Here is a 21,046-nt window from a genome sequence, read left to right as displayed (position 1 = left end):
TGATTCCGTAACACATAAATGAAATTTTGTAGCTCATCATGAACATGTAAATAAAATAAAGTGAAGTTAACTCAAACAACTTAAATTACATCAAAAACATATAAATTATTTAGTTCAATATCAGTTTGGTAAAATTATTGTTGTTATGAGTGTAATTATTCAATTTCTTTGTAATAATTTAGTTGCTGGATCAAATGTTGAAAAAAGTCTTAGATTAATTCTAATTATACTTAAAACAAACACACACACACACACACATACATACACCCCATTATATATTAAGTAATACAGCTCTGAGAAATTTTAAATTTTATTATATAATAAGCAAAACAGATAAGTTTTTAATTATATACATATACACTGTAAAATTACAATAAATTAAAATTCTAATGAAATAGTATTTAACAACAATTTTTATACTCTTGGTTTTTTGGGTAAAGAACCAAACGCAGAAATTACAGTACTTTTTGTTCCAGTAGCTGTTGTGGTTAGTGCAGATTGTTGTAAAAGTGTTGCAGGACGAACAGTCTGAATTGCAGCTAAATTACTGCCAACTTGGTCCCATTTAGATTTACGCCGTTTAGAATCATCTTCTGTTCCAGATCCTGGATTGCTACCACCTCCACTTCTCTTTGCCATTCCCACTACAAATTCAACCTGTACAAAATAAATTACAATTATATGAAGTGCGACAATAAAGTAATGAGACTGATTTTTCTTTGCAAGATGTGGCAACCCTCCAGCTTGTGTAGGCACACCATCTTTGACCTTGGTCTATAAGCTACTTCTAGTCCAAGCGGCTCATTGATGCAACTGCTCAGTCGTGAGTTGTGCTGTAGTAAGTGAACACGTGTTTGTGTCTCTCGTCACAGAAATGAAACCGCAAAATATTGCGCAATGGTATGCCATTTCTTTTTGCGTTAAATTGGGTGAAAACACGACGACAACTTATGGTAAGCTTCAGAAGGCTTTTGGAGAGAAGATTATGTCAAGAGCTCAAGTTTTTCGGTGGCATAAAATTTTTAATGAAGGCAGAACGAATGTTGAAGATAAAGACTGCAGTGGACGACCATCAACTTCATGGACAGATGTCAACTTGACCAGGGTGCATGAAATCGTACGATCTGATCGAAGATTATCCGTGAAAATGATTGCAGAAGAACTCAACATCAATCGAGAAACGGTTCGTCTAATATTAACTGAAAATCTATGAGAAAGATTTGTGCAAAAATGGTCCCCAAAAATCTCACACAACAACAGCGAGAAACACGGAAAAATGTGGCAGCCGATCTGTTAGAGCAAACGGAAATCAATCCAGATTTGTTGAGCCGTGTTATCACTGGTGATGAAGGTTGGTTTTTTCAATACGATCCAGAGACAAAACGCCAAAGTTCGCAATGGTGCTCAAAGGGATCATCACCCAGAGCAAAAAAAGCTCCCATGTCAAAGTCAAAAGTGAAATGCATGCTTGTGTGCTTCTTCGATTCCAAGGGAATTGTTCATAAAGAGTGGGTGCCTCCTGGACAAACATTTAACCAATATTTCTACAAAGAAATTTTAGAAAGACTTCGTAAACGAGTTCTTCGTATCTGTGCCAACATAGCTGATAATTGGATTCTGCACCACGATAATGCGCCATCCCATACTGCTCTGTCAGTACAGCAATGTTTAACCTCAAAACAAATTTCAGTACTACCACAGCCACCTTATTCACCAGATATCGCTCCATGCGACTTTTTTCTATTTCCAAGAGTCAAAATGGCGTCAAGGGACACCATTTTCACACAACACAAGATGTCCAAAAAGCTGTGATGAGGGTCTTGGAGGATATTATAGAAGATGAGTTCCAGAAATGTTACCATCAATGGCAGAAGCGCTGGAATAAGAGTGTGCAATCAGAGGGGAACTACTTTGAAGGAGACAACACTAAACATGACTAAAACGGTAAGCAACATTTTTTTTCACATCAGTCTCATTACTTTATTGCCGCACCTCGTATATAAATGTAGGTTATTTATTAGAAAGTTTAAAGTAAAATATAATATAAACCTTTATGATGAAGTTATAATATATATTTTAAAATTTCATACACAATTTTAAAGCAATAACTTAGCTTAAATCATTTTAAAAATCCTATCTCACTAGTTCATAATTTTCAAGATATTTTTATTTGTTGACTTGTAATCAGTAGCAGATAAATGTTAAAGAGTATTTGCTGCTGTTAACATTCACATAACATAAGTCCAGAAAAAATGCTCTCTTTATGAATTATGGCTACAGTAAAATTTCTCATGATTTCTATTTTAAAAGTAAAATGTGACATCAAAATTTTTGGGACACAAATTAAAAGGATAGAGTATTTTAATATTTCTTCTGGATCTTTAAAAAAATAATTGCCCCTGAACTCTATTACAGAAAATTGCAAGAAAATGTTTATTTTCAACAATTTGCGTCAAAAGAAACTTTTTTAAGGTTAGGGATTAAATTTGATGTTAAATTATCATTATCAATAAGTAAGTAAAACCTTTTAAGAAGAAATTAATTCGGAGGAAACTAATCTAAGTGAAGTCAACTAAAGACAAATAAAAGTAAGAAATTTGATTTTTATTTAAACCAAACTGGATTAAAACATGACAGAAAATGTTATAATTTTAAACCAAAACAGTCATATTTGATGATATAAAAATAAAAATGTAGACTATAACCTACTCAACAAATGACAAATGAATACATTTCAAACTTACCTTCAATTACATAAATTGTATGAAATGTACAGTTACTGTTTACACAATTTTCTATTAAATCTAGATTTCATGCAACTCTATTTTATCAGGGTGTATAATAAAGTGTTTAAAGGAGAACTCTACAGGTAGCCAGTGGCATTTGGTAAGACTGTGGAGGCCATTAATTGATTTGCCATGTCATCCAACTGTTTAAATAAGTTACATACAAGTTATTCAAAAAATGTCGAATGAGCCCATCGTGTCAGAAAATCATTTGCTGTCTTGTTGTAAGGAAGCATGTTTAGAAAGAGTTGGCAAGTTATTTTCAAAACATTTTGATGTGCTTAAAAAAAACTTGTAGTAGTTACAATGAGTTTATAAGATTCAACAGTTCAGTAATTTTTTTTTTTTTTTGCCAATAATGCACATTACACATTAGCAGGAAACCTATTAGGAAACTAGTTTCTAATATGATGCTGCGTGTATTTTTAGAACTCCCATTGTTGATTATTTCATGAACAACTACATTTCTTGACAAAAATAGTTTTTATCAGTAAATAAAATAAAACTAACGTTATGATGGCTGATGGCAGTCATCATAACGTTAATTTGTTCCATAATTAGTGGTTTTAACTATGAAAATTGTAAAAAATTATCCACAACACACGTTTTAGAGGAAATAAAGTATGAACATTTTCAATATATAAAGATTTTTTTCTGAAATATTTGCCATACTTCATTGCATGACAAACCAACATGATAGGAAATTCATCTGATACATCCCAAGAAACAGTGAATCAATCTTTCTTTTCACTTATACAATATAGTTATCGGCATTCAATTGAATATGATATGATGGAAATGAACTAATCATATGTAGACACTAAAATACCAAAGCAAAGATTATGGGGTTTCGAATGCTGCTCTTGGGAAATATTTCTTAATACTCACAATCAATACGAAGTGCTGACGCACTACCATTAAAACTCTGTAAACAAAAATTATGCTCATGTATTCTGGTAATCAGGATTTTCTTCTTTTTTTATTTTTGATTGTGTTAAATAAAAATTGTATTTTATTAAATTTTGAAATCTTATAAGAGTAAAATATAAAATATTAGACTTTGTTGTTGAGCAGTAAATACTGGAAAAAAGTGAAAGTAAATCTTTCTTAAATAATTTAATTTAAATTAATTTTTTTTTAATTTTTAACTTACAATTTTCTTTTGTAATACCAAAATTACTATTGGTTTGATTTAAAATTATAACACTTTCTGTTGCTTCTTACCTTGTTGTCAAATTTATTAGTAAATTTAAGTCAAACTTAAGTTTAAACTTTAATTTGTTTATAGTTGACTGAACTTAAATAAATTTCCTCAATTTAAACTTTCAACAAATTCCGCTACACTGTTCTATTAGCTTATTTAACCAGACACCTGAAAATTCCAGGTTAAAAAATAAAAGGTCAGCCATTTTTCCTTACAATTTACATACCTATTCCAAGAATTATGATAAAATTTCATTTTACTTTTGAAGGAGAAATCAGTTAGAGCATGCCATTTCTTTACACTAAAAAAAGTGTTTTAGAATTTTCTTTGATGTGTACGTTTTATTTATAAAAGCTGAACATTTGCATTATTTCTATTTCTTCATTAATATAATATTATTGTTTTTTTTCCAGATAATCCCAATATTTTATTGTAGGCTTAAAAGCTTATTGATATATATATATATTATTATTATTATGCTTTTACGGCCAACATGGGACCACTTAAGTCAATTTTAGTTGGATAGTTGGATCTTTTCTGAGAAAAGCGTGTTATTTTACTCTTCCGAGCTGCCCAGTATTTCTTACCTTAAATACAACACCCTCTTCGTTGTATTTTGTCGTTTGTCTGTCTTTTGTTTAAATCTAATGCTTTTGTCTTTTAGCTTTGTAATTTTTCCAGTTTTATTCTGTAGGTCAGTCAGGGAAATTCTTTCATATCTTCTCTAACTTCTTTCATCCATCCTACTTCTAGCTTTTGGAACCAGAGCTTTTCAATGATATTTCTTGATAGTCTTGTTTCCGGTGTCCTTCCAAAGAAAGAGATTCTTTTTTTCTGCATAGTATCAGTAACAGGCTCTATTTCTTGATACACCATCTCATTTGGCACAATCCACCATTGGCCTTCTTTTTGGTGTTTTTTATTGATACACGTTCTGACAATTCTCCTCTCTATTTTCAGAATTTTTTCAATTTGGTTTTTCTGAGTGATTTTGAAAAGGGTCTCACTTCCGTAGGTCACTTCTGGCTTTACTACAGTTTTATAATGTTTAAGTTTTGTTTTAGCAGAAAGGCATTTTTTGTTATATGTTGACCAAGTTATATATAAACTATTATGAATAATTGAAAACGATACAAATTATTACATTCTTAATATTACTACTTTTTTACACGTACTGTACTATTTTTTGAACTACAGTTTCATTATTTAGAAAATTCAGTAAATGCCAGTGTACTAAAATGATATTTTATCATTTTTAATACTTCTGGATCTGATTTATATATATTTTTTTTGATTTTCATTAGAAAATAGTACTGAAATACAAAAGCTGTAACTTAAAGTTGGTTTCCCAACATGCAGCTTCAAATTTTGTAACGGCTGGGAAAGTTCTGGTTATAATGAACTGATATTATCACACAAATTTTCTTCATTTCATTTTTGTTGCCTGTAATGAGAAAACGACATTTAAGTAAACAAAATAAGTTTTGAGATAATTCACAACAAATTGGCCTAGAACTAGTCGTATTTTAGAAAATAAATAACTTCTTATGGTCACATTTGTAATAGACAGCCCTCAAATATCAACTAGAAAGGTTTCTTAGGTATTATCCACATGTTTTTGAAAGATTACTTTATGCACTTCATGAAGGCGACTTTAACAAAAGGGTGGAATTTAATGAAGAATTTATTAGTTGTGAAGCAAATCCAATTTCTCTACTTTATAGATGTAGCAAGATGATGCATGCTTCAAACTGAATGAACTAGTGAAGGCATAAGTATGTTTATTTATCTGATAAAAATTCTCACATAATCATGGGGTAGAAATTTAATGTTTAGAGCAAACGATGAAAATTAAAGCTTGCTTGCATAAGACAGATAGTTGTTGCGCAAGGCATTACTATTACTCTTTTCTCGCAACATTAGGCTCATTCAGAAACTGAATGTTTTACAATACATATTTTCATAAATAGCAACTCTTCTACCCAAAATTAAAATTTATAAGTATTTTGTTAAATTTTAGACAACAATTTCTTAAAATTATTTAGCGTACTTACAGTGTGCCAAATAAGTAACGAGAGTGATTTTTTCCAGGAACACTTTCATGAAATGCACTATACATGGTAACAATTTTAGATTGTGCTTAACAAGCAGACCCGTCGATCATGTCGATGACTCAGCCAATGTATGCACAGCAGCTGTGAACATAACATTGTGCAAGTAGTGGTGGTCAAATGTAACATCATGGATCAAAGAGCTGTGACAAAATGTTACTGTAAATTAGGAAAAACGGCATCAGAAGTTTACAAAGACATGCAACGTGTTTACGGGGATGATTATCTTAGTCGTGCACAAGTGTTCCACTGGTTTTCAGCATTTAAGAATGGAAGAGAATCCATTGAAGAAGAACCACACGTCAGATGTCCTGTGTCTGCTCGGGTGGATGAAAATGTGGAAAAAGCCAAGCAAATTGTTGCCAGTGATAGACGAATTACCACCAGAATGCTTGCAGTGGTGTCAGTAAGGAAGCATCTCTTTGCTCACATGCGTCATATCAGGACACATCTGTTCCAAAGCAAGAATTGGGTTCTTTTGCATGAAAATGCATCCGCTCACTGCGCACTACCCATGAAACAGTTTTTAGCATGAGAACAGATCTGTGTGCTCGAACACCCACCCTATTCGCCTGATTTGGAACCTACAGATGTTTTTCTATTTACAAAAATTAAATGTGCTTTAAAAGGAAAATGTTTCAGTGAAATTGAAGACATCCAGTGTGCTGTGACCGACATACTGAAGGAGGTACACAATCAGGATTTCCAGCGTTCTTTCAACAACCTGTATGATCGATGTAATGTTGTGTGGAGATGCAAGGGGATTATTTTGAATTCATATAACTGTAAAATTAAAATAAAGTTCTTAGTTTCAATGTAATGCTAGTTGTCTCATTACTTATTTGGCACACTGTATATAAATATTTTTTACTGCATATAGTACAAAAACGTATAGTTTATGCTTGTATTAATAGATTATTAATATACCCCCTCCATCAAGTGAGTCAAAAATATCAATGACCACTTTATATGAATAAAGGTTATCAAAATATTTCATTTGAGTTTATAGTAATAAATATAATCATTAAATAATAGGCCTACACACTACAAATTATAATAATTTATTATGAGGTTCATTCAATAATTATACAGACAAATAAATAGCTGTACAGCAAAACTGGTTTATTAAATAAATACAATTTTTTGTCAACTTTTTCCACGTAATCCCCACCAACTTCTCTGCACTTGTCCCATCTTTTTACAAGTCTTCTTATCCCCGCAGCAAAGAATTCTTTACGTTGATCTCGATGCCAGTTTCGTACCTTTTTCTTTATCTTTCCATTGTCATTGAACGTGATGCCATGCAAAGCTTCTTTCATCAGACCAAATATATAAAAATTCGAAGGGGCAAGGTCAGGGCTGTAAAGAGGATGAGGTCGGAGTTCCCAAACCACATTGCCAATAGTTTTTAGTGTCAGTTGTGCCGTATGAGGTCAAGCGTTGTCTTGTAAAAGAACCACGCCTTTCCTCTGCCATCCCAGAGATTTCCTCTTCAATGTGGGCTTGACTTTGTTCTCAATGATGACCGAGTAGTACTGGCTGTTGACAATGCATTGCTCCTCCAAATAATCACAGAAAATCAGCACTCCAAAAGATGGTTAGCAAGATCTTACCAGCTGATGGTTACATTTTGAATTTCTTAGGACAGACGACTCAGGGTGTTTCCAATGCATGCTTTGATGCTAGGACTCTGGCTCAAAATGATGTATCCAAGTTTCATCACAGGTTAAAAATCTGTTTAAAAATGCGTCACCTTTGTTACTGAAACAATTTTGGAGTTCAGTGGAAGTGTGAAATCTCTTGGCTTTGTGATGAATGGCTCTCTGGAACCCACCCTACACACCTCTAGTTCAGTTTGTTTGTTCAGCTAGTTCAGTTTGTTTTGATTGATGGAATGAGTTGTGCCAACTCGACATTTTTCAGCAATTTGTTTAACTGTAATTTATTGGTCTTCTTGGATAGGTGGATCAATACAAAAGTCTGTCTAACACCGAGGTTGAGACTGTTACAGGATGCCTGGAGCGGTACTCATTGGTCATGCTTTTGCGGCCACTTTTTAACTCTTCCACCCAAATTACAACGAATCAAAAACTATTGGTCCTAGAAGGATGAAACAAAAAGCAATTTAATCATAATTCTCAAGGTAAAAGACTGGTCCAGTGGATTTATCTATTTATCTTCTTTCTATGATAAAATTACCAATAAAATTGAACATGAAAAACGATCAAATTTCACGTTTGGTAATTTTTTTCAAGAGACAGGGATGGCATACACAGTTTGAATTATTTTTTTATATGTGGGTAAATTTTACTAGTTTTACATAAATAATATTAATGGTGATATATTTACGCCTAAATGTTTCAAATGAATTTTTGAAAACTAATTTCTTTAAAAAAATTCAAATTTTGGCTTAAAAAATTTCCAATTCCAGATGGAGCTGGTGATAAAAATCTCAAATTTGCACAACTTAGTGTTTTTGAAGATGTTTATGGCAAATAAAAAAGTTATTTGCCATAAATAACTTTTATGGCAAACTTCTTTGAACTTTAAAAAATTTAAAGTTTAAATTTTTTAAAGTTCAAAGAAGCAATACAATTTTGACTTGCAAAATAAGTGCTTCAAGAAGATTTCTTGTCTTCTTTGAACTTTAAATTTTTTATATTTAGTCCTTACGTTGTTGAAGTTGATGTTTTCAATATTTTTAAAATATATTTTTTTTTTAATTATTATTGATAGGTCGTAATTTAATGATAACTTAACCAGTACCAGTAATCTAATATAATTGATGCAAAAATACTTGTAAAACTTACCCAAATTGAGATTTCTATGAGTAGCTTACATCTTTTTTCAAGAATTCATTTTTATTTTTATATTGGTTTATTTTTTGTAAACACTATCAAAGAAAACATAAATTTAGGCAAAATTTTAATTATTCTTCAATGAAATAGCCTGTTTTTGTAGCAATGAAAGTTTATTATTTAGTGTGGTTAACCAACAGCTGTGATATCTCTTCTGATAATTCTCTTGAAATTTTGTGAGAACGACCCGTCACTACAGTGACGGGGCTTTATCAGGACTTTGCAGATCAGTATCCACGCTTTGTCTTATTGACACTTTTGAAATGATGTATGTGGTCCAGCTGGGTGGAAAAATGAACCTGCATATCATCATTTTTGAGGCTACTACCTACCATTTTAAAAAAAAATACTTTTGATACAGTTAACACAAAGAGACTTTCCAGGAACTAAATTTAAATTTAGATAAATATGTTCTTTAAGACTTGCTGATGTTATCTGCCTTAAGTTTTTCTTTTTTATGAGTTCCCAAAGGGTCACAACAACAGAACTGGTCCATACAGGTGACTGAATTTTGGCAAAAACGTTTTTTCATATTTACAAATGATATCATAATTAACACATAAAAAAAACAAGTAGTTGGTTTTAATCACTAAATTCTCAAATTTTAATGAGTTCTTCAAATAACAGTGTATGTACCATACACTGTTTTATGAAGACACTCTTCATTCACATAAATTCCTATGGAACATTGTTCTTCCACTGCTTTATGTGAAATTACTTGAAAATTATATAAAAATTAACTGATTTTAAAAAAAAATTTGCAAATATAATATTAAGTAAAACTTATTTTAATAAACACAGGATGAAATTTGAGATACTCTGTAAGGATGTGAACAGGTCACTGACTAATTTCAAACTGACCAGTATGTAACTGCAAAGCTAAATGATGCAACAAACATAAATGAGCATGTTGCAACATGAATTTTTCCTGATGACTGGAAATGACTTCAAGTGTCTGTTATAACATGAACACTGCAGTTGAACAGTTCACATAAGTTTATTTCAACTATAGTAATAAGTATAAAAATATTAAAGTACAAAGAAGACAAGAAACCCCCCTTGGTGCACTTATTTAGTGAGTCAAAATGGTATCGCTTTTAACAGGTTTTTCATGATTTTTGGAGGTTATAACTTTTTTATTAGTACAATACACAAGAAACTTTTTTATTTACCATAAATATCTACAAAAACACTAAGTTTTGCAAATTTGAGATTTTTATCAACAGCCCATCAGAGTTATTTGAAGCCAAAATTTAAAATAAAAAAAAAAATTAGTTTTCAAAAGTTCATAAAAATTTAGGGATAAGTATATCATCATTAATATTATTTATGGTAAAACTACTAATATATACCTACATATAAAAAGATAATACAAACTGTGTATGCCATCTATCTCTGCCTCTTGAAAAAAATTACCAAAAGTGAAATTTCACAGTTTTTCATGTTCAACTTCATTGGTAATTTTCTCGTAGAAAGAAGAGGAATATGTAAATAAACCACCGGTCCAATCTTTAACCTTGAGAAAATATGAATAAGTTGCTTTTTGTTTCATTTTTCCAGGACCAATAGGTTTTTAGTTATGATTTTTTTTGTAAACCCTTACAATCACAAAAATAGGTGTGCACACCATAAAAAAAAATGCTGCCACAGGTAAATTGCTTCAATAAAAAATTAAAAAAAAATATTTTTAAGGTCCTGAGACATGTAGGAAACAAATGGGTAAGTTTCAATTTTTTTTTAATTGGTCAAGCAACCAGCTTAAGGTTTTTGGGACACTTCAAATGGATTGACAGCTATCAACAAAATGAGGGATAAATGCATATCCCTAGACAGTGGCAGTGAAAGTGACTGTTCTGATGAAGGCAGAGATGGTGAACTTTCACAGAAACTGGACATACAATGCAAATCTCAAAATAATTAAATAATGCAAAGTAGTGTTAATAATAATAATGTACAATCAACAATAATACAAAAAAAAAGAATTTGAAAATTCTAAATATTGCACAAAAAATAGGTGGCAATTATTATAGTGTATAATAATAATACAATAATAATTGTACATCTAATTTACTGTAATTACAGGGTACAATAAGCATTCAAGCAGTAGCTAAGATTCTTTTAATTTAAAAATACACCTAAATTAAAATTTTTGTATTTGCATTCTTTATTTATTGAATTGTTAATAATAAAAAATTATAATAAAATATGAAAATGGTTAATAAATTAATGTGCTTAAATTACAATTATTATCCCATTGTAATAAAAATAACATTAGGTAATAGGTCGGTAGTAATGCGGTCTCGATCTTCTCCAATACAAACTTTTATTTTTATTGTATGCACTGTAGCTGGAGTTCATATAAGGTGTGGGCTCATAAAAAACTGAATTATGGAACCTTAATTGTCTGATGGATGAGTAACAAGCAATTCCTATCAGAAGATATTATTCCTAAAATAATAAACAACCTTGTATTTGACAGAAGCTGTCCATATGTTTGGGAATAAAATGGGGTCTTCCTAGCTATGCTCTATTCTGTAAATGGTTTTCGAGTAGTTTGTTCATATTCCAATCTGTACCTATAAAGCAACGTGTCCTGACTGACCAATTCCTCAATGCCCAGTTAAACTAATGAAAATAAATTTATGAAAATTTGTATACATGTTTATTTTATGGTGTAAATGCACACTAAGAAACGATTTTTTTTAAATCCCCAGTTTAAAGGGTTAAAATGGATTTTTAATTTTTTTTTGAAACCCGGCTATTTTTTTAATTTCTCAGTAACAAACAAAAAAAATCAACTTGACATTTTGTGTATGTAATTTTCATGTAAATATTTAAAAACCAATTTCTACATTTTTTGAAATTCACCTTGAAAGGAGCGAAGAAAGGCACAAAAAAACAAAGCAATTTTTCCCCATCTCCGACTCTACTAAATGAGATATTCACTAGATTAGGGCTTGCAAATGCTCTTCAGATAAATATCTAAAAATCATGTGACTGTATATGCAATTAATAAAATTTAAAAAAATTACGACAAGAAGCACAACTAATCATAGCGTGTAGGAGATGCTAGTCTATGTATGTAAAACAACATGCGAGTGGTTCATAATCAACATCCAGCAAAACTACTTAAGACAACTGATGAAAATTAATAATATGAATGTTCTTCTTACAATGTAAATGCACACTAAGAAAAAACTTTTTGAAATTTTGAGTTTAAAGGGATAAAATTAAATTTTACAATTTTTTAATTTTTTTGGTAACAAATGAATAAGCTGGCTCATTCTATGTCAAAGTGGGTCAGGGATCCGCAGTCAACCATCTCCAAACTTCATCAAATTTTGCATGGACATTCACTCTGGTCTGAAATGCCATTTTACCAAATTGTACTCTATATCTGTTATTGATGATTTTCTGTGATCTCTTGAAAAAAGGGTATTTACTGCTTGCACATACATGCAAAAAATTCTAACTTTGACTTATGATTTTGAAGGCAATAATAAAGCTATAGGTTTGAGTTTTAATACTTTCGGTTAACATTTAACGCTGTATTCAAATATGTTATTCACAAGTTTCATTACCATCTGGTTTTGAGATATAGCAGCTGATATTCAGTTACCAAGTTGTTGCAACATTTTGTAAATCAAAGTTTGAGCTTATATTCCTTACCTAGTACTTTAATCAGAATGAGACTTTGTAACCTGAAAAAGAACATAATTGTGTATAACATCCTAATTTTTCATAGAAACTGGAGGCTTATATATCAGGAGATATTCATTATCAAATTTGGTCAAAATTTTTATCTAAATTTATTACCTACCTTTGAAAGCTTATGTCTCAGGTATACCTTCTTAGTTTTTATTAGTTTATAATAGTTAGAAAAATCAACTTTTGAACTACAAAATCCATGCAGTTTATTTTTGACCCAAAGTTTATAAGTGGCAGTTAGGCAGTAAAAACAGTTGAAAGATAATGAATGCATCTTTCACACAGGGAGCAAGCAAGTTTTCCACAATGTTTATGGATTAAATGAATTCTCTCTAGTAGAAAATACATTTTTATTAAGTAATATATCTGTTTTGCTGCCTGTTAATATAAAGTTGTTAACTGTACCTTGCCTCCTATTGAATGCAGAAAAGACAGTTTCAAATAATTATATCTGTTATGGCAAGCACAATTTTTAAAAATATTTATTACACATATACAAAAATACTAAAATTCATAAACAAAATGAAATATTATTGTAGTAGTAATAATAGACTGCACTAAAATATTACAATATTATAGAACACGGTAGTTTAAAAATAAAATAAAAACATTTAGTCAGAAACTTTTTAGCACAATACTTTTAATTCCACTTCAGCTTAAATTCTTAATCCTAGACTGAATGTATTCTGAATACATACATTGCCGTCCTGATGGATGTCATTGATGGTGCTTCAAGAGTAGCAAAATGTGTCGTTCTGGAATCCAGCAAGTGTCTTTTCTAGGGGGCCAATGATAAGAATGAGCTGCACTATGGGGGTGCATAAAACTAATGAGGGCATCATGTTCTTCAAACGAGATGTTACATATATTTCCAATCCTCCAAGTATTGTCATATATGCAAGTCACATATTGGCTTGGTTGCAAGCTGATAAGTGATATACCTTGTGGGTTATCAGGTTCATACACATCAGCTTCAAATACTGCCAACTTGGATTCTACTTTTGCTAACTGGCTTAAACGTTTGGTTCTCTCTTGTTCCAACAATTGTGTGACCGCCCACTCCTAAACCAGCTTTCCTGTTCAGGTCAGATTCTATCAACTTCTTCTCTTGGAATAAAAAAATAACCTGATTCCTAGTATAATTTCTTTACAAAACTCAAAGTCTCTTGGTGTCAATACCTGGTTTTCTATAGGTTGCTGAAAACTGGCACGTGCTTCAGAGGATATGTATGAGAGTAAATGAAGTGTGGTCTTGTACAATCTCAGGTCGACCATTCCTGAGATGTGTGGTTAATTGGAACCCAACCACCAAAGAATACCGGTATCCATGATCTAGTATTCAAATCCGTTTAAAAGTAACTGCCTTCACTAGGATTTGAACGTCAGAACTCTCAACTTTGAAATCTGCTGATTTGCAAAGACGCATTCTCCACTAGACCAACCCAGTGGGAAGCTATAGTATCTTGTCCTCTTCTTACTTTCTGTTTCAAGTAGCCTTTTGAATCCCGTTTGCTGACATATTTAAGCTTCAAAGGAGAAATTCCAAGTGGCAACAGTGAGGCATCCATTCTTCCAAAAGCTTTTAGCATTTCCACATCACTAGATTCTCATTCTGGTTGATCATCCTTTGGCTAAATCTCTCTTTGAGCCAATTATTGCCTATATCATGGGCATAACTTTTGACCTGGCTTGAAGTCACAATTTGTTAAAGCTTTTAATTGATCAGCAGAATCAATATCAATAGGCCACAATTCTTTTCTGGCTTGTGCAACTCTTTTCCAAATGGATTACAGCAGTCCTTCTGTAGGAATTCAAACTTCATCAGCAAAACAGCTTTATTATAGGTACATATGTCAGCATCTTCATTAAAGCTAATTTCAGATCACCACTGTAAAAGTTCTTTGTCCATTGCTGGTGGTTCTTTCACAGGCAACAAAAAAGCTTTTCCATAATTCAACGTTAAAGAATTGTAGCATTCAGAGCCTCATTTTAAAACAATTCAAAACATAATTGGAGATAACAATAAATTTCACAACTGATTATAGAAGTTATTCACTAACAACTATGTTCATTCACAAAAAGTTGATGCTTATACCAGGTTTGTAAATATGAAACCAGAATTTGCCCATAGATGGCCCTAGCTGTCAATGTAGTTACCATCAAACCACACCATTGGCGCCATTTTCTTTCTTTGACAGCTGACAAAGATTTTCAACTCACAACAATACAAGTTTCATTCAACAGCATGGTTTTAATTAGAATTGAACATGTCGAGTTTTGTAACTACAAACTACAATTTGCAGAGGGCATTGATTTTCTGTTACCATTTAAAGAAAATTGCTGCAGAATTGCACTGAATGCTTGTTGAAGCTTACGTTGAACATGCTCTTGGTAAATCACAGTACTTTGGGCAGTTTAAAAAATTCAAAAGTGGCGACTTTGACGAGAGAAACAAAGAACATGGATAACCATCGAAAAAGTTTGAAGACAACGAATAGCATTGTTGGATGAGGATGACGCTCAAACACAACTCACGGATCAATTAAATGTAACATGAGAAGCCATCTCCATATGTTTGAAAGTCACGAGAAAGATCTAGAAGATGGGAAAGTGGGTTCCACATAAACTGAATGAAAGACAACCAGGAAACTGAAAAACCACTTGCAAAATGCTGCTCGCCAGGTACAAAACAAAGTCATTTCTCCATCGAATTGTGGCAGGTGATGAAAAGTGGATATATTTCAAGAATTCTAAGCTTAAAAGATAATTGGTAACTCCAGGTAAACCATTGACATCGATTTCAATGCTAAATTGCTATGGAAAGAAGACAATGCTCTGTGTTTGGTGGGATCAGAAGGATGTGATCTATTATGAGCTGCTAAAACCCGACGAAACTGTTAATACTGAATGCTACTGACAACAAATGATCGATATGAATCAAGCAGTTTCACTGTTTGAAACAACCAGAATATCAAAAAGGCAACACAAAGTGATTTTGCTTCAAGATAATTCACAATCACACACAACAAAACCAGTCAAGGAAATGATTGAGGCACAGTTGGGAAATACTTTCATATGCGGCTTACTCACCAGACTTGGCTCTGTCCAACTATTATTTATTTGCATCAATGGGACACAAACTTGCTGAGCAGCACTTTACTTCTCATGAAAATGTACGAAAATGGCTCAATGACTGGTTTACCTCAAAAAAGCAAGTTTTTTTTGCGTGGCATTCACAAATTGTGAGAGAGAAGGAAAAAATTTACAACTAGCGATGGACAATATTTTGAATAAAATATTTTTATCATTTTCATACAATAAATGTGTATTTTCTATACAAAAATTCCAGTTCCATATTTATACACCTAGTATACCCTATCTTCAAAGTAAAGAACATTCTAGAAGAAATGTCATTTTCCAGAAATTTATAGAATGTTTTGGAGAATTGAGTTTTCCTGAATATTCCACAACTTTTTATAATGTTCTGTATAACAGAGTTTTTCATAACATTCTAGAACTTTTAGAAAATGGATTTTTCCAGATCAGCCTATAGTTCTACAATAGTCCAAAAATTTTCTTGAACACTGCAAATTTTTTTCAAGATATATTGTAAATTCTGGAACATTCTTTAAACAATTTAATAATATTCTGAAGCATTGAATGTTTTTCCAACTTCAACTGTTTTAATTAACTGAAATGTCCACAGATTAAAAATCTGTCACATGCAAAAGATTAATTTTATCTTTGAAAAGCTTTTTTACCTACTATAATGTACAGGCCAAAAAACAAAATCCATGAATTATGTTGTTGAAAAGCTGCCCTTTCCATCTATTATAAAACAAAATCTGAGAAGATTTTGTTGAGAAGATTGGCCTTCGAAGAAGGGCCAAAAATCATGATAAAAATGTTTGACCAAATTTAGTGATGCATGCCTCCTGACATACGATTCCAATTGCTTTGAAACTGCAGGATCCTAAACATAATTATTCCCTTTTTCATATTACAAAGTCTCATTTTGATTAAAGAATTAGATAAGGAAATATATAAGCTCAAATTTTGACTTCCACAATGTGACAAATTTTTGGCTGAATTTCAGCTGCTATATCTCAAAACCAAATTACAAAAAAAAAACTTGCAACTAACATATTCTGATGAAGCATAAAAAGTTAACCAACAGTACAAAGATTTTAATCTGTATCTTAACTATTGCTGTCAAAACTGTTAGTCAAAGATAACAATTTGCGTCCACAAAATATAAGTACCCCCGTTTTCAAGAGGCTACAAAAAATCATTCATACCAGATAAAAAGCTGGAATTTTGTAAAATGGCATTTCAGACCATGGGGAACCTCTACAAAAAAATTTATAGTATTTTGAGATGGTCAACTGGAGACGATTTTTAAAACTGGCCCACTTGACGTGGAATGACCCAGCTTGATTTTTGGTGTGTATTTTGTTGATTATCTAACTCAATTTCAATAAGAAAGGTTAAAACGTTTGAACAATGCAAATTTTCCCTAATTTCAAATATACTAAATGAGATATTTGCTAGATTTGAGCTTGCAAATATTCTTCAGATAAATATATAAAAACCATTTTCAAGTTTTTTTTTTGAATTTTAATATTTTAACAGGTAAAAAAAAAATTTCTTTACATTTTTGCTGTTTTATGCTACTGCTATTAAATGAATCTCTATAAGATTTGGTAACATTGTAATGATTTATGTTTGTAATTCCTATGTATGTATTTCATGAAGAAAACTGCGACAGGAAAACTCAAATAGCTTCAACAAAAACTTTCTTTTGCTTAAGTATAGAATAGCATCTACAATATACTAGAGAATAAATATCTGAGAAATGGTTAGTAAGATTTCTATAAAGTATGCAATTATTTTTACATAAGGTTTTTGGTTTACAATTGCTTCAGACACTTCACTTGAGGATTTTTTTTGTTACCTCTGAAAACAAGCTTGCTTCAACAATTGAGTTTTCAAGCCTATTATAACCGATTAAAAATTCTCTAACTCGATTTTTTAAAAATAACTTTAAGGCATTATTCATTATATTCTACTAAACAGATTTGTAAAATACAAGATTACTATTTTATATTTTCCCATTTTCATGTTTTTTTTTAAAAGGTTGCAATACCTGCAATACTCGCAGATGCATAGGGACACTATGTTTGCTTCATCATGAATTCATTAAATTGTAAATTAAACATTACAGTAAAGTTAAAATAAGCTAGGAGCCATAAAGTCTTGTACAGTCTCAAGTCAACCTGAGACTACACTTCATTTACATTCATGCACATCATCCTCTGAAGTATTAACTTAAAGTGGTTCCGAAGGCTAAAAAGAAAGAGAGAGGAGCCATAAACTATTAATGCTAGAAAGTCCTAGTTTTACAATCTGTTTTATGCAATTCAGCAAAAATATAAGACTACTATAACTACATTTACGACTGTCATATATGTGTAAAGCTAGTAAATATGTCATACATGGCAGTATCCAGTTGCCTACAAGATATTTTTTAAAAATACAGTCAAAAACTATCATTATTTTTATTCTAACTAAAAACATAACTTTTCCACACAGATAACCTACTGACTAGTTCTTATTACTTATGAAAAAAATGAGAAATAAACCCTCTCTTTGAAGTAACAATTTTCATCAGCAGTAAGTCATAGATATTAAATTTACAGCTCATTCTTTGTATAAATTTATTTATATGGAATACCTGCAATAAAAATTATTAATTAATTTTCCAATAAACAGAAATAGAAAATTCTGGGCAAATATTTTATAAACTTCAATTTTGTTCATATTTTAATACATCATAGTACATATGCTTAGGTTCAGTAAAATAAAACCTAAACATCAGAAAGCAGGGTTGGACAGTAGATGGCCCATGCAAGGTCAAAGTCTGTCTTTAAGTGGGAGTATTTCTGGAAGGTAAAATCAAGAACATTATTAACTAATTTAAATAAAAACTTAGATTAAATTGAAATATCTATACTTACTTTTGTTTTCTCTTTCCTCTCTTTTTCTCTACGAGCCATTTCTGCCCTCTGAACTTTATCCAGTTCTTCATAAAATGATTCTTTTCCCCAGCTTAATGGATCATAAACAGCAGGGGAAAAATTAGTCCCCAGTTCATTTATCTGACAATACTGGATTAATTTTTCATATATACTAGGATTCCTAAACTCTTTTCGTTGTTGAATTTCATAATTCATGTCCAAACCACAAGCAATCATTTTTTCATGATACCTGGCAATTTTTTCTTGCAATTCATTTGAGCAACGACCAGTTGGTTCTGGAGGCAATTGTACATCATTTTCATCAGGAGCAAGTTCAATTGTATTTTTTGGAATATCTTGTTCATTTAGGTCGTCATCCTCCGACACAATTAAATCATCATTATATGAAACCAGTTTAGCAACAGGATTTCTTGTACCACCAGTATCATTATTCACCTTTGGGGAAGATTTCGGAGTGTAGGTATCTTTTTCTTTTTCTGAAGAACTACTCCTGTCATCACGTTCTGCAGCATCTTCTTCTCCTTCGGAATCAGTATAGGTAGCTGTAAGAGACGCTAAAGCAACACTCTGAAATGCCATACCGAAACCTAAGCTATATCTACTAGTTCAATAATTCATAAAGTTAACTAAATAAACACAAAGGGCATTCTTTTTTTAAATATAGGTTAAACACCAACGTTAAACAGTAAAAAAATATTATGTATGACTGAAATGTAAACAACGTATTAACCTAAAACTCAAATTTTACTGAAAACGCTTAAAAAATGAAGCGCTGTATTCACAAACAAATTCAAACTTATTATTAAACAAAATTACCAAAAATTAAATATATATCGTCCGTAATCTGAAAAACACGCACTTAATACATCACTTTTCTAACGCTTGACGAGAATCACTAAACTACGAAGACGAAAGACCAGGGCTATACCAATGCTTACTAAATAATATGCCACTTTCACCTGCAGCCCAACAAGCATCATAACAAAAATAAAATCCACTCCCAGAGAAATATATATTTTATATTTTTGTAAAATATTATATAATGATTTAATTTCTAATTTCTAAAAATTAATTTGATGTTTTTATTGTACACAACAGTTTTTATTGTACTTGATTATTGTAACGTATCAAATACACGTATGAACAATTTTTTTGTTATTCAATGACTTGTAAATACATATTTTCATTAAATGAAACAGTATTTTTCATTTTCATATACAGCAGAATAACTTAAATGTAATAGAGAAAATATCTTTAGATAAGTGGAAGAATAAATAAAACTACAAAATCAACTTTCTAGGAATGTTTAAATTGTGCAAAGGTATATTTTCAAACAACAAAGCGCATTATTTGAATTGCACTATTATACTGATACAAAAGGTTTTGCAAATATTCTCTGTTTTATTAAAGTATTCTAAACAGTTTTAAGAATATACTTGTCCCTGTAAAATGTGTAATAATGTGGCATTACTTAAATAAAGTTTTAAGTTTTATTGCTATAAAATCTACTTTTTTTAGTGGTAAAAGTAAATAAAAAAAGTTGTGAATTAGTAAGTTTAAAAGAAAAGAAAGGAGAGTTAGAGAAAATATATTCTTACAGTTATGTTTAAGATTATGATCCATGACCCACCAGGTTGGTCTAGTGGTGAACTCGTCATTGCAAATTAGTTGATTTTGAAGTCAAGAGTTATAAGGTTCAAATTCTAGTAAAGGCTGTTACTTTTATATGAATTTGAATACTAGGTCATGGATACCAATGTTCTTCAGTGGTTGGGTTTCAATTAACCACACATCTCAGGAATGGTCAACTGAATAATTACTTGTGAAAAAATTATCAAATATAATGACCTTGGATTAGTGAAACTGAGCGGTTCTGATCATAAAATATTTTATTATGGTCAAACAAGATGTAGTAGCATCAACATCTAGAAATACTGCACAAGTCAGCATTTTCCATCTCCAAGTTGCAAATCATAATATCAACATTGAGAACAGCTTTGATATTCTTGCATCACTCACTAAAGGTGATGGATGAAAAGATTACTGAATACATTTTTACATAAGTTTTAGAAAATTTATTATCATAAAAATTTGCTTATATTTACCTTTACAAATTCCATCTTTTCCTTCCATCTTTTTTTCTCAAAATTTTCATCTTTTCATTATAAGAATAATTGGGAGACACTTCTTCCTTTTGCATAATTCTTAAAATGCACTATTATTATAATTTATAATGGGAGTACCTTCATTTTTTGTCAAGTGTGAGATGACTTGAAACAGCTGTTAACATCACTGTTACTTTCATTGGTGAAATGACAGGTAGTATCTACTAAAGCCCTTC

General features: G+C 31.2%; 1 protein-coding gene across 1 annotated transcript; it reads right to left on the bottom strand.

The window, feature by feature from the left end:
- Positions 1-292: 292 nt before the first annotated feature.
- Positions 293-19,638, bottom strand: LOC142322234 (SAP30-binding protein). The gene is made up of 2 exons (XM_075361074.1): positions 18,685-19,638; positions 293-657 (listed from the first exon to the last, which is right to left on the bottom strand). The coding sequence occupies exons 1-2, from the start codon at positions 19,282-19,284 to the stop codon at positions 415-417; spliced, it is 843 nt and encodes a 280-aa protein (XP_075217189.1). The 5' UTR covers positions 19,285-19,638; the 3' UTR covers positions 293-414.
- Between the last annotated feature and the right edge of the window lie 1,408 nt (positions 19,639-21,046).

Source organism: Lycorma delicatula, chromosome 3 (assembly GCF_047948215.1).
Source record: "Lycorma delicatula isolate Av1 chromosome 3, ASM4794821v1, whole genome shotgun sequence".
Classification (NCBI taxonomy): Eukaryota; Metazoa; Arthropoda; class Insecta; order Hemiptera; family Fulgoridae; genus Lycorma; species Lycorma delicatula.
The sequence above is the reverse complement of the archived record's forward strand: the minus strand, read 5'-3'. Positions and strand labels throughout refer to the sequence as shown.

Excerpts from the sequence above, each read along its gene's own strand:
- LOC142322234 (XM_075361074.1), bottom strand. The coding sequence starts at position 19,284 with ATGGCATTTCAGAGTGTTGCTTTAGCGTCTCTTACAGCTACCTATACT. Across the intron at positions 658-18,684 it reads AGAGGAAAGAGAAAACAAAA|GTTGAATTTGTAGTGGGAAT; the intron begins GTAAGTATAGAT and ends TATTTTGTACAG.